We start from the raw sequence: 14,989 nt of genomic DNA, 5'->3' as shown, positions 1-14,989 counted from the left end.
TTGTGTGTGTAGTTTAAGGGTTAAATAGGTTAAGAGTACAATTTAATCGAAGCATTTCAATAGTGTTACCCATATTGTTTTTTGTATGAATTTCAGATTTTCAAACATGTAAAAAAAAATTACTAACAAAATAAAAGGTTATGTCAAAGAGTGGAGAAAAAGTTTTTAGGTAGAGATCAACTACAAACTCAAAGTGACATTCCCTCACAGACACATCTTCAGATCATCTGCTTCCAGCAGGACCTCCGGTTGTCCACGGCCTCTCATCCATATGATTCCAGCTCTCTTGCTGCTTCCTGCATGCATTGTCCCAACAATCATTGGGTTAGGCGAGGGATTAGCTCGACAGATTAAAGTAGCCATCTCCAAGCCCCTGTTAATCCTGCCATCTGTCAGAGAGCAGAAAATCGGCCAAGACCGTCTCCACAAGGCTAATTAGAAAGGCAGAGAAAAACCCGCAAAGGGGGAGAAAGGAAATCTGAAAACTGTCAAACTTTTCGGTTCAGCGTTCGTTTTCAAGTCCCAATGGAGCAAACGTACCTTCTCAACTATCCAGGAGTCAAGAAGAAAATCCTGGCTGGAGGCCAAGGACCCATGCCTCATTTTCCACCTGGAGCAAAGGTATCTCTAATCTCTCATCTCACATGATGACCTTAATAAAGAGACTGTGTTCAGTCATCATTACTGGAGAGAACTGATTCTCCTGTGTATTTTTAGAGATCTGTTGTGTAACTCAATTATATTCTGGTGAATTATTCATAAAGAGGAATATTTAATCCATATCTGACTAACATGCAAACAACAAACATTTGCTCAGTCAATTTTTGGCTCTTTCTGTTTGGATATTCGTCTACAAATCTACAAAAGATGGTTGTTGACTTCCTGAAGGATATGAAGACGTTTTTTAAAATGTTTTTCAGTCCTCTCTTTAGTGTTTGCTTTTCAGCCACTTCTTAATAATTCAAACAGGAAAGACGTGTTGCAAAACAGAAAACTTAAGAGCTTCTAAACATGTTCAGGTGTTGGAATGGATTAAAAGGTTTCTAATGGGGAAAAATAAGGTTTAATTAACCTCCAAAAATGTTGCTAAACTACATTCTGAGAACCTTCTGGCAATTAATCAGAGGAAAATAAAAATTGATACATGACTTCCAAAAAAAGTTTCATTTTAGCAACAAAAAAGGTGTTTAAATCTTGTATGGTATTGAGATTTTTACGATAGTTTGATCAAGCAAACATTTTAACGTCATGTTTATTAATCAAGACTGCAGTTTAGCCTCATCTGGTAGAATGGATATGTGTAATTATAGCATGTTGTAAAACATTAATCTCTACTTTTTTTTGGTTTTGTAATATTAATAAAAATTATATGAATATTAGCATTTTTCTAAGAAAAATATACACTAAATCTGATCTATCTTGGTATTTTAGAAACAATTTTCTTCCTTTTGAAATCCCATATTATGAGTTTTGCACACTCCAATTCATTTTTTTAAATAATTTTGCCTTCAGCTCTTATAAATAGCTGCAAACAGTAAGTAATGTAGTGCAAAGTAAAAAAAATAAATAAATAAATATGGCAGAAAAAACATGGCCCAGAAAAAGGAGTTCTGGGATTCCTGCTCCCACGACACAATATGGGAGGTTGACATTGGCTGGACAAACCAATAGGTTGTTTTCAGGGAGCAGCAAATGGGCGAGTGGCATCAATTGTCAAACACAGAGGAGGAAGTATGATAGTTTGGCTGACAGAAGAAGCAAACAGCATCCGTTCTCGTTGTGCGGATGGTCCGAGATTCCTCCTGAGGCAACACAATGACCACAAACACAACACGCTCAGCCTGAAGTTTCTCAGGACAACAAATGGAGCAGGCAGCACAGCCGCCAGAAGCATCCATCTGGTTTGGAATGAAAGGAACACAAAGCTAACTGCCTCAAGTTTATAGGAGCTTCTGCCACAGAAATAAAAAGTAAATTAGATTTTGATTGTACAAAGAATGCAATGAGTATTGTATGAATCCTTCTGGATTAATAAACAATTTCCTTTGTGTTTGTTTGTCAGGTTACACTTTAATGTAAGCTCACACTGAGACATAATGAATGCATTAGCATAGATCATTAACAAACAAATAAACCAGATCAGAGCCTGCTTCCAGATAAACTTCACCATCCAGAGCTTGCTCTCACTGCGGCATCATTTCTGGCTGAAGCTTTTGTCAGCATGTCCTGCTGAGTGCGCTCTGCCTTTTAATTGTTGGACAATTTGTTTGTTTCTCTTGTGGGCTAAATTTTGCACACTTGGATGCGTGCTTGGAGTCAGACTGCTGTTGCTCACTCAAACCGCTTTACCCCCAGCTCTGCAGCACAACACCAGACTTTCTGCTAATCTACTGTGTTGGTTCTTCATTTTTTTTGTGAAGCAGCTTTTTTTAAACTTTTTCTAAATCTGTTAATAGGACCAGATGACCAGAGATTCATTTAGATTGTGAGAGATTCTGCTTTAAAGCAGCATTCAGTGTTTCCTCAGCCCCTGAGAGTGGGATTTATTTGGCCCCATGCTGTGGGTCTGACACATGTGACGGTGACATGAAGCTAGATGAAGAAGGGATGCCAAAGACTGTCCAGGGCAGAGTGATAGAATTATGACCATTAAAGAAGGAAGGAAGATTGGACAAATGAGCCAAAAAGGTTTGGACATTCAGAGCGGAATTATTTTGACAGGATGAGAATGTGAAGGAGGAGAAGAGACGAAGAGAACTGGCCCAGATTCACTGCAGATGATTCAGTTTCATCATGTGTCAATCAAACAAAAATAAAGAATTGATTTGACTTCTGATCACTGATGGAGCTTTTTCATTGATTTTAAAATAAGATGGACGTTCAAAACTATTCTATTGCACTCTTATGGAATGTGTGGTTAATGCTGATAGCTTCTTGACATGATAATATTTCCACACTAAATCCTCTTCATCTTTCTCTTCACACCCAGCTGGTCTTCCATTTCCAGACGCTTCTAGACAACTTTGAACGCACCGTCATTGATGACAGCCGGCTGGCCGACAGACCACCTGAGATTTTTGTAGGAAAGATGTTCAAGATGGAAGTGTGGGAGACCCTGCTGACCTCCATGAGGGTGGGAGAAGTGGCAGAGTTCTGGTGCGACGCTATTGTGAGTTGGGAGTGCGTGCACGTTCACGTCCTGATAAATCTTTGTGATACAGAGGGGGAGCTTTAATTCATCACAATGAGACAGTCATCTGCAGCCTCCAACATGTTTATACACCAACAGTACAATCTTATTTCCACATGTCTTGTTTTCCCTTTGAAGGAAAGCACCATCTGCAAGTGAAATTGGGCTGCTTGATGTATTGTCCTTGTAGAGCCGACTGGCACAGACTTGCAGCCCCAGGGAATGCTACCAGTGGGTGTTTCATTCCGGGCTCCGTGTTCTCTGCTCATGTTCAATTCTGCAGCACACAGGTTTGTATCCCATTGTGTCCAAGGGGATGAGGCTGATTGCTCAAGGAAAAGACCCCCTGGAGGGCCAGAAGCACATGTGCGGCATGGGGAACCTGTTCCACTATCACTCCACTGGGTTCCCAGAACTCGACGAAATCATGAGAAATCCTCAGCCGCTGATTTTCATCATGGAGCTTCTGCAGGTACGTAGAGGTGTCCCGACACTGAATGTAAAACACAACATTTGACACAGCAAAGGGTAGGCATCCCAGAAATCGCTGTATTACTAACAGCTGAAAAAATATCAGTCATCTAATTACAATGTTATGAATTTTTACAAGAGAAAACGACTCATGTCCAGTGTAAACGTAATTTAATAGTGAGCTTCATCTCCTTTGTGCTGTTGGTTTGATGTCACCAAGTTCCCTCGTCACATTATCCAACGCTAAGACAGGCATGTTTGCAGGACGCCCCTTGTGGGGGCTGGTGTTGAGTCCTGCTTTGATAATGACACCATCAGCTCCATAAAGCAGGTCAGCAAGTGAAGCACAAAGTTCTCCAAAAACAGTGGAGCAACACGAGCGGACATCATGGCTGACCAACCAGCCACCAACTGAGTTCATTATACTCAGGACACTTTGGCAATGTGTTCCTTTACTTCTCCTCTGAACTCTGACACATTGATTCCTCCCCCAAAATACATTTTTGATCTGAAAGTTGTCTTGTCCAAATACATGAAAGCAAAGTGTTGGTCAGTTTGTAGCAGAATACTTCTTCTAAATCCGCCCCGAACTCTTGACTGAGTTTTGTTTTTTAAACCTCTCAAGGCTGCAGTCATGGATTCTGCTCCTTTTCATTTTTCTTAGGGCTGGATTGATTTAATCCATCTCAATCAATCTAAGCTTAACAGATAAATAATTGATCCATAAAAGAAGAGATCGGTCTGACGCATGATGCTAAAGTCTGCTAGCTTGATGCTAACGCATAATAATCAACCTTAACATAAATTGCTGACTAAATGAACATCTTAATAAAAGTGTTGTTAAATCTGATTTATCAAGAGAAAGAACCAAAGTTAGAGAGAAAGTTTTGTAATATTTTCTAAATTGCGAAAAAGATTCAGAAAGTGGGTATTACCTCGTACTTTGTGCCAGATGTCACGTGACGTTTTAAGCACAAGTTCTGTGCTTAGCAACTTTTTTATTATTATTGAACAACATATTTGTATTTAGATTGTATTCCCTCAATATATCAAGGAATATAGCTGTTTTCTGGATTTTTTCAGCTCAATTTGACATGATTTTTTTTAGATCCCGGAGCCAAGTCTCTTTTATAGCTTATTGAGTTTTATTTTACATTGTCTATGGACATGGTCTAGAGTCACTTTAAATAACAATAAATAAAAATGAAATAAAAAATACATCTTCCGTTTTGGAGAACACAACTTCCGTCGTTAAAACAAAAAAGACACTTATATTATATATGTGTCAAAGAAATGACTAAAATAAATATATATTTTTAAAAGTATTGTGAAGGAAAAGCTTCTATCACAACAAAAAGAAAACACTAGGTCCAATTCTACAACTGTGACAGACTATTTAATGCAAAACCCTGTCAGGACTGACAAAACTGAGCTCAGTTTATGTTTAAAACATTCAGCCTTGATATAATGAATTATCCAGAACAAGCTTGGGACTCAGTGGGGGTCCTACTCAGCGTCGGAGAATGAAATCTTGTATTTTTCATGTAGGTGAGTTGACAGCTTTGCAGTAGTAGAAGGCTTTAGATCTTTAACAGGAGGGGAAATGTTTTGAAGCTCAATCTATAAAACACACGGGTGTTTCCAGCAAAACCTGCTGCTGAGGAAAATCCCGTTGAACATTAAACTTATTGAGCAGCATCATATTTTATGCAGGGAAAGTAATGCTTCGCCGAAACACTAATTTTCCCCCTTTTTATTGCATGTTTAACCTTTTTAACTGCAATAAATGTAACAGAAAATTTGAGCAGGGTCAAAGCTGCACCAAAAATAACAATCTCTAATATTAATGACTTCAGTGAGTATATTGTAAGCTGATGCAAAATTGGAGTAATCTGTAATCTAATCTTGCTAAGAATCAGGAACATTTCCAATCTTCCTTTGCTAATATAATTGTTTTTGTTGTTTTTATTAAGCCGTGTTTTCCTCTCCCCTGCCGCCTGCAGGTTGGAGACCCCATGTCGTACCACAGAGAGTCGTGGATGATGGAAAAAGACGAGAAGCTGCAGACGGTGCCGATCCTCCACATGCAGGGCAACGCTCTGGTCAAGCAGAAGCAGTACAGAGAGGCTGCCAGCAAGTACAAAGAGGCCGTCCTGCTGCTGAAAGTGGTGCAGTCCAGGGTGAGTGAAGGAGGATGAAAGGAAGGTGGGAAGCTAAAGGGCTGCTTGCACTCTTTCTTCTCAGATTTGTACATTTTTGGGACATGCAACTCGTGCTTTTCCAGGGGGAAATCCCTGTTTTGCTCTGCTTCACTGTGTCCCTGCGTATAGGGGGTGGGGAGGAGGCTTGCAAAGGCAGAGAAGTGGGAGGGAGGGGTGTAAAAATGGAAGTGTATTGAAATGAGGCATAAAATCTTTCGGAATAAATTTGAGCACGATTATCTTTTGGCTGTGGTTTGATGCTGGAGGCTTACAGAGAGTTGGCATTTGTTTAAAGCTTTGTGAACCAGAGATCAGGTTGTTTTTGGAAACTTCCAGTTCTCAAATCCTAACAGGAAAACACTTAAATCCACCGAATTCACAAAAATCTCTCTTGCTCCATCATCGTGAACCCATCTTTGCTTCCATCATGAAGGAGATGCCTGGTGATGCTGACTACATCAACCTGGGTCGAATGATCGTCCCCCTGGAGCTCAACTACTGCCAGTGCATGCTGGAGCTGGAGGAGTACTATGAGGTGATCGAGCACACCACCGAGCTGCTGGAGAAACACAAAGGTAAATGCTAACAACAGCCATCAGTAAGCTCCGTTCTCTTCAATTTGAAAGGTTTGACACATTTCACAAAGCTGCCTCCCTCACAGTTCTGAAGGAGCTGCTGCATCGCAGCTGCCAGCTCTAATCTCAGTCATTCAGAAAGTTTAGAGCGAGATTCTTCTCGCTGCAAAACATTTCCAATTTTTTATTTAGGTCAAGGCTGCTACTCTTCTGTCAAGGAAGTCATAAACATAAAACTGAGTTTTCAATGAGTTTTTAAAAATTATGTATGCGTTTTAAAGCATCAAAAATCTAAAAAAATTCGAGAAATTTTGGTTTCAAGATGAATTTTGGTACCTGCAACTACTTTGACCAGTAGTTTAAAACAATTTTCTTAAAAAATAAAAAGGTGTTCTTTTAAAAACAGTTTTTTATTTCAGTGGAGAATTAAAACATGCTTTTTATGTTTAATTTCTTTATAGTATATATGAAAATAAATGATCCAGGATGACTAAAATGACTACATTGCTGGGAAAAAAAACAGTTAATTAAGATATATATGTATATATACAATAATCAGACTTGAGACACATCAGCTGCTGTCAAAGTGTGAGAATGAAAAACATGAGGAAGTGCGACAACAACAGCTGAGGTTTTGATGGATCAACATCTCATTCAGAGCAAGAAACTTTCCTATTCTGTTCCTTAAAATCATGGTTCAAAAAGAAGAACAGCCTTAATCCTTCAGAGAACAAGGTCGTGGGAACATTACCCAGAGAGTTTGGTCCATATTGACATGACAGCGTCACACAGTGGCAGCAGATTTGTCAGCTGCACATCTATGATGTCAATCTCCATCACATCCCAAAGGTGATCCATCGGTGCACTTCAGTGACAATGTAAGCAGGGATCAATAGACTAAAGACAGTAAATGATAGAAACACATAAATAGAGGAGCTCTCAGCACGAATCTGATGAAGACAGAATCATGAAAACATTTTTTTAAAAAGCCTCTTGAGTCAGCATTTCACTTCTATAACCATTTTTTTCATCAGCCACAAAAAGACAGTAAAGTTATTTTTTTGATTATTTGTGCAAAATTGTTATACTTTACAACTCCGAAGTCATTAGTTGGGTTTAGATAGCATCAGTCGTTAAGCCAACCTGTAAGGGTGGACCCTCCTGTCACTCTGCAGATCCGAGTGTGCTCTCCATCAGCCTCTGCTGTGCAGCAGCTGCAGTTGTCTTGTGTGAGAGTTGTGTAGGAGGACACAGGCTTGACATTACAGAGGGCTCTTCAGCTGGAGCAGCTCTGGGAATCTTCCTGCTATACCCATGGCTACTCATATAATCCTAAATGAGCCCACATGCTGGCACAGCCTCCACTTCAGAGCCTCATGAATTATGGGCCGCATCGTGTGACAGAATCCACTGAAGCGCTCTTTCTGCACTCTGGTTCTCAGCTCGTACTCTCAGTCCGCTTTTCTTTTGTCAGATTGTTTATTAGCTGGGAAAGATTCTTAGGCTGCAAACAAATGTTGGTTTTTAACTTTTTTTAGGTCAAATTTTCTAAATTAGGACGATTAAACAGGAAAAAAGAGGACATTTCTGGGAGATTAAGGGAAAAGTGGCCTAAAGTGACTGAGCATGTTTTGACAGTCTTCTTCATAGTGTTTAAAGCCTCCTGCACAAACACTGTCACGCGTTCTCCTCCCTTCAGACTGTGACTTTCCACTCCCAGTCTTCTTCCGGCTCCGGCTTTTATTTGATTTTTTTCATTTTTTTAGGAGTTTCATCTTCTCTGCTCTGTTGTTCCTCCTTCCGTCAGTGTCATGCTGTCTGCAGTGGTTTAACTCAGTCGCTCTGCTGCCGTTTCATCCCTTCTGCACAGCTGTTCTTTAGAAATGGCTGCAGTGCGTCTGGTTTTGCCGGAGGCAGCACTGAGATCTGTTTAGCTGCTGGCCGAAGGAAAATTTAGCATAAAGAGGAATTAAACTCCAAAGAACCTCCAGTGGGTGTGCGGCTTCTGCTAGAACAGTGTGTTCTGATGTGTGCAGTTTTGGAGCTTTAATTACTTTCAGCTATATGAGAGGATTCCAACAACTTTCATGTTTGAGATATATAAGGCATGTCGTCTAAGTCATCCAAAGATAAGAACTTACACCAAGAAGGAAACGCAGAAATGCATTTGATCCTTTTAGGACTAAATTAAACGTACATTTTACGTACATTTTAAACGTACTCTAATTTGCATTTTGCTTGAATTGCAAGTGGATTTGAGCACTTCTGATAAGAGCTAAAGAGTTGGAGCTTAAACAGGATGCAGCATGAATTGATTCAATGTCTATGTCAGTTTTTTTTAATTCTACGACCAAATTCTTTTTGTTATGAAATACAGTTTTCACGTAGCCGGAGATTAAGTTTGAACTAAAGTGACACGTGCTTTAATGTCCCTCTTTGATCATCTTTTGATCTATTGTAAAAGTCTTCCTAGTGGCCTTTTAATTATGCTTATGCTGTATTAAGCCAAAAAATAAATAAATAAATACTTGTGCCATTTTCTAGGACAGTTTCTGTAGAGCAGCAGGAACTCATTTGAAATTCTCCTGAGTTGTGAGCGGAATTGTTGGCCCGGAGTAAGCCAGACCCCTATTCCCATCATCCCTTTGTTTACACTTGCTCTCGCTAGCAAAAATAGTCAGCAATATAGGCAGTAAAATGAATCTGCAGGCTCGGAGGACCAACCGCATTCTCAGGACTGAAACTTTTTGAGACAGCGCCTCTACAGGCTGGAGGATGAATAGCACTCAGGACGATTTCACTTTCTCGTTTTTTGAGACAGCACCTCCTTGCTGCGGGATGTTGTTTATGGATTTTTTTTTTTTTTACAATAAATGTTACTAATGCTGAAAATTGGATATGTTGGGTATCTATATATACCACTACACATTTGGATTTACGCAGTAAATACTTTGTTTCCCCCTGTTTTGTTATACATGTAAACCATATTTGGATTATAATGAGGCAATATTAATGAATTACACAAAAGAAAATCTTAACACATAAAAAAGCCAAGGAAAACGAAGACGTACACAGATCTACTTGTCTACAAGTATCAGCAGGGGGCTGTGACCCACCGACCGTAGCGTCCACGCCACAGCTACAAGCTTTTTGTCAACTGCTGCTGCTGATTGATTAAAGTAAATACTCAGAAATGTAGCTTAATTTTCTTTATATATGTCCCCCGTCCTGAGAAAAAAATGTTACTAGAACACCAAAAAACACAAACTTCATCAGAGCGGGTCTTTAACATAAATATGAATTCTTACAAAACGTCCTGAGTGTTTTAATGGGCTGAAAAACCAGGTTTATATTCACCTGTTTGTAAATTTGAGTTAAATTGACCTATTTTTTGTCATTGTTTAATAATTTTTATTGTAGTTTTCAACATATTTCCAGAAAGGTAAAATTCCACTTTGATTAACTTGATCTTCATGCCCATAACTGCACAGTGAGGTCCATGAACTTGCAAATTAATAAGGTTATTGAAAAATTAATAAAGAGAAAAACAGAGTAAATCAAAGAACAGAAACACTGGAGCTCTGGTGTTAAAGGGTTAAAGACTCCTACATAAGATCCTCCTTTTTTGTGTCTGTTCTGTGTCCATCCTGTCAAAGGTTTGACAAACATGGCTGGAAGTAATAGATTTTTTCTCTGTTTTGCCTCTGTTTGTTTCCTCTAGAATGTGTTAAGGGATATTACAAGCGAGCCAAAGCTCACGCTGCTGTGTGGAACGAAAAAGAAGCTCAGAGAGACTTCAAGATGGTCGCTCAACTGGACATCACTCTGTCCTCGCTCGTCCAGCGAGAACTGAGGGCTCTGTCCGAGCGCATGAAGGAGAAGTACTGGGAGGAGAAGGAGCGCTACTGGAACAAGCTGGAGAAAATGGAGGGGAAAAGTGAGGAGGAGGAGGTGGAAAAGAGGCAACCAGAAGACCCTGAAAGTGTGACAGCATCCACCGAGGACACACCACAAGACGCAGCTCAAACAGAGGAAGACAAAGAAAATAAGGTCGCACCTTACGAGGGAGGAAAGGAGGAAGCAAGCTGCTCTGCCGTCAGTCTGAGCAGCTGCGATGAAAGTGAGGGGAAGGACTGGCAGCAGATGTTACAGCTGATCACGTCTCTGCAGAACCAAGGAAACCTCCTCATTAAAGAAAGGCGCTTTCGAGAAGCGTCTTTCAAGTTCGAGGAAGCTTTGGAGTACGTGGATGAGCTGAAAGACAGGGTACGGCTGTAAACACCCAGAACGAGCCCCACACCAAAGAAATGTTTTTCACAAATCAGCCAGGATAAACTGTATTCAAATCTAGGCTTTATGAAGAGCTGCAGTTTGGAATGCAAGCTTTTGAGGGAGAGAAAGTGATAAAAATAGCAGAGATTTCACTGTCACAGCACATGTGTCTCCTTATTTTACTCCGCTGCACCTCACTAATGAACCCCCTTCCCGCTTTCACTTTCGGCATTGTCGTCTGGGGACAGGTGGACGAGCAGGGCGACCTCTGGCAGTCACTGGAGAAGGTGTCGCTTCCAGTCGTTCTCAACCTCAGCCAGTGCAAGTTGGAGCTGAAGCAATACCAGCGAGTGGTGGAGCTGAACAGCCAGCTCCTGGAGAAGCATAAAGGTAGGATCTGCAGCTCTAAACAAATCATTTATTTTTGAAACTCAAATTTTTTCTATAAACAGCATCTTTTGTGGAGCCGTTTCCATAAATGATGGAAGCATCATTTCCTTTGAGGTTGCATCTGACCGCAGCAACCTTCAAGCTATTTTGTCTCTCGTTTTACCTGGTAGAAGATTACAGATTATAATTCTGTTCCCACAGCAACCACCATAGACATCACAGTCAATAATGAACCCTTTTTGTCTGTTTTCATGAATTATTTATATTTAAGGCTGAAACGAAAGGCCCATTTTAAAGCTGTAGAATGTCTGCCTCCCCCTTGATTTTCATCTCACTTCCTCCAGGCTTTAGTTTAAAGTTGGATTTTTGTTATTTATTTAACAAATCTCAGTGATTTCCGCTTGTCCTCCTCCTCACAGATAACTTTAAGGCGGTGTATCAGAGGGCGCGGGCACACGCCGCCCTGTGCAATGAGGACGAAGCCCACAAAGACTTCGCTCTGGCGGAAAAGCTGGACCCCAACTTCAAGCCGTTTGTCCGTCAGGAGCTAAAAAAGATGGCGGAAAGTGTCCGGGCCATGCACGCCCGCCAGAACAAGACTTACTGGGACACAACCAGGGAAAAGTGGGGGCACGATGGAGGTGCTGCCAGACAGAAACATGCAAACTGTGCCTCCAAAGTCACAGAGGGAAAAAAGGAGGATAATGAAGCGGCAGAGGGTAGGAATGTTCAAGAGGAGGAAAACTCAGAAGGAAACTGCCGTCGTGACAACGATGCAGCAGCAGCAGGTGGGAAAGAGGAGCAGAATGAGAGGGCGGGTGAGGAGGGCTTAGATAAAGAAAACATAGAGATGGTCAAGGATCCTCAAGTTGGGCCGAGTGGAGCAGATAATCACTCCAGAGACAAAGATAGCGACTCTGCTGCCGCCAGCCCAGCCAAAGATAACGCAGTGAGCAAGAGATCAGTGAGAGATAAAGGCAAGAAGAAGGTCAAATGTCAGTCAGCCGGCACACCGAGCGCAGGCGGGACAAACCCGAGGGGCAAACGCTCCGGTGGTAAGATGGGAAGAGGAGGCAAATCCAAGCAATAAGCTCCCAGATGTTGTCGAAAGCAGAGTCAAATGAAATTGGGGATTGTACCCCGACAGGTCCAGATATTTACACTAAAAGAAAATACGTACCAGCACAAAGTCGACCTCTCTGTCTTCAGTTTCAATGTTTAATCTCAAAGGAATCATGCTCTCACACATGAAGCAAAGACGACAACAGGGTTTGGCAAATACAAAGTTTTATTTCTGTACACAAAGAGTAGAAAGCAGCCGTAACCCACTTGTTATTATTACAGTAAAAAGCCTTTCCTCAGAAAACCTCCGATTAAAAATCCCAGAAAAAGACAGTCAGAGTTCTGGACGACAAAAAAATAAATGTTTATGAGAACACTGAGGGATGATAAGTTTAACAAGATGAAACTGTAACTGAAACGGTTGTTTATGTGGCAAACGTGACCTTGTTACATTCTGGTGAACGCCAAGGAGGATGGAGCGCGGCGCGAAGGCGGGTTTGTTGGCACGATAACAGAGGTCTGAAGTCTGGCAGAGCAGCTCTTTGAGGTGACTTCTGCCTCTGCGGAGAACTTTATCTCCAATCTCCTGTCATGCCACAGGGAGCAGGGACTGTCAGGCTGAGCGGGAGAGGGCTTTAATACAGTCAGCCTATGAAAGGAATGGATCTGACCTCCGATTATGAAGGGAATGAGACTAAATGAGCGTCAGCGCGGGGACCAACTGTAAATGATAATTCTATCATTAATGTATTTATGTCAGCTGTCTGAGAGTCAGTCTGACAGCTGCTGACACGAGGGGGAAATGCCTCCTCGCCTACATCATTTGTGCTCCCACTTCTAAGAGCTGTGATGGGTAATCATTATTGTGTAATGAGATGTGTAAATACCCGTAGATAAATGAGGATGAATAAACACTGCTTGTCATGGCTTTTTTTTTTCTCCCACATTGAGCTCCATCTAATGAGTGACACACAAACTCTGGATGCATAGAAAGGTTCCACCAAAAAATGAAGATCTTCAGCAGCCAGAAGTGGAGAAAACGGAGGAAAACAAGGGGTTTCATTTGCTCCCCTTAAGGCTATTAGTGTTAGAGAAAAGAAAAATGGCATCACCTATAGTTGGAAAAAAAAAAAAAAAACCTGCGTCCTTGGGGACAGTTTCTTAGCAACCGAATGAAAACTCTCAGGATGGCGTCAGACGTGAACGTTGCATGCCTGGATTCCAGAATGAATGCAGTACATGGCCTTCAGAGTGGCGTATTTGATTTTGGAGAGCCTCCTTTGTTCAGAATGCACCTCTCGGAGTGAAGGTGCATCTTTAGCTGACAATGACTTGGCGTGATTGCAAAGAAAATGCGCAGAATCAGACCCGCTGAACTCCAGTCACTCCATCAAAGAGGATCTTTCCCACCAGCCCTCAGGCCAAATGCATTGTTTTTTTTTATCACCTTCCACTCATTTCTTTCCCATCTTTTAGTCTTACACCCCTCAGAGTCCTTCTCCGATACTTTCAGCCCACATTAATGATCCACACTCGTTCTGTCACTTTCACAAACATCTGAGGAATGATTAAAAACGTTTGGATTCAGTGAGGTTTTAAGGCATAACCCGACTCCAGATCCATCACAAACATACGTTTTTTTGTAAATTAGGTGTTCATTAGCAAAGGAAATTGGGTACGTGCAGAGTCCAGTGCTGCTGCTGTTCCGCCTCCAGAGGGAATGAGGGGATTATTATGGATGATGTCAGTCGGGCTGCGTGATGACGGCGTGCCTCCAGCACCCCCTGTGGGCTCTGGAATTGGCCGTGCCGAGAGCGGGGCAGACCCACACTGCAGCTCCTTCTCTGCACAGCAGGAGTAGAGTAAGATCTCAGGGTGGAGGCCCGGCGCTGATATTTATCTGCGTTTGTTTCGTCAATGAAATTTCAGTTAACGCCGTAAAATGTCTGAAAAAGTGAAAGCCTGCCATAACCCCCGCAGAAATGAAACGGCTCTTGATAAATCTGAAAGTGCGATGCAGAACAGCGTGTTATTAATCATGCGGGCTGTTTGCATCGCTCGTGCTTTTGTGCGCGACGTGGGAAAGGGGGCACAGTAAATAGTGGCTGTGTGTAGCAGCGGCAGCGTGTGTGGTGTGGTCTGAAGAGCTCATTTGTGAGAGCGATGGGAGTGACAAGCAGTTTAGGAGATTAGCAGAGCACAGTGTGCGCGTACAGAGGCGCTGTGTTAGCGGGCACTTTGGCTGTCGTGGATTTAACTGATCCTATATATCATTCTCGCAAACAAACTCTTCTGCGGATTGCTTGAAACTAAAACTTGCACCACACGCCAACATGAAATCAGTCGGAGAGGGGTTCGGTTCTCACATACAACAACCAGGATGACACATTCATGGGAAAAGAAACGTCTAAGGTACAGGCAGATACCCTTCACTCTTGCACTCTCCTAAATGTTCTGTAGGGTTACATTTGTGCTGTGGACTGATATAAAGCTTCACATCTCTGAATGACTACACAGATACTGGTAAGCACAGTGTTTTGGCTCATCCCCAGTCTTTTAGGCGCTAACTTTTGCTCCGTTCGGCTCGTCATCACCACTGAAGTTAAGAAAGCTGAAGGACATCAGCGGTGAGCCACTCGAGAAAGCTTTTCAGTGCACGTCAGTCTGCAGGAGGAGTGACTGAGCATCCCAGCCGCTGCAGCCGTCACAGGGCCTGCTTCGCCGTGTGGAGACCCCCCCCTCTGCTGTCTGGCCCCCTCTCAGGTCATCTCTCTGCTGCTGGAAGCACCCACAGCCCTAAATGTGTGACGTGGTGCCTGAAATTAGGA

At 42.0% G+C, this 14,989-nt stretch overlaps 2 protein-coding genes across 5 annotated transcripts in view; one reads left to right on the top strand and one right to left on the bottom strand.

Moving 5' to 3' along the window:
• Positions 1-525: 525 nt before the first annotated feature.
• On the top strand, positions 526-13,295 carry LOC112153281. Its single transcript, XM_036214052.1, has 8 exons — positions 526-621; positions 2,990-3,169; positions 3,381-3,662; positions 5,665-5,841; positions 6,296-6,437; positions 10,159-10,703; positions 10,958-11,099; positions 11,519-13,295. Exons 1-8 carry the CDS (start codon positions 526-528, stop codon positions 12,187-12,189), a joined length of 2,235 nt encoding a protein of 744 aa, XP_036069945.1. The 3' UTR covers positions 12,190-13,295.
• The window catches only part of drp2 (dystrophin related protein 2), a 209,083-nt gene continuing 206,463 nt past the window's right edge, over positions 12,370-14,989 (bottom strand). For all 4 annotated transcript variants that reach the window (XM_024283360.2, XM_024283358.2, XM_024283359.2 and 1 more), the window contains one exon: positions 12,370-14,977. In XM_024283360.2, the coding sequence (XP_024139128.1) occupies positions 14,958-14,977 (20 nt within the window). In that variant the 3' untranslated portion in view covers positions 12,370-14,957. The remainder of the gene's footprint in view (positions 14,978-14,989) is intronic.

Source organism: Oryzias melastigma, linkage group LG10, assembly GCF_002922805.2.
Source record: "Oryzias melastigma strain HK-1 linkage group LG10, ASM292280v2, whole genome shotgun sequence".
Lineage (NCBI taxonomy): Eukaryota > Metazoa > Chordata > Actinopteri > Beloniformes > Adrianichthyidae > Oryzias > Oryzias melastigma.
This window is presented reverse-complemented; position numbering and strand designations above follow the sequence as displayed.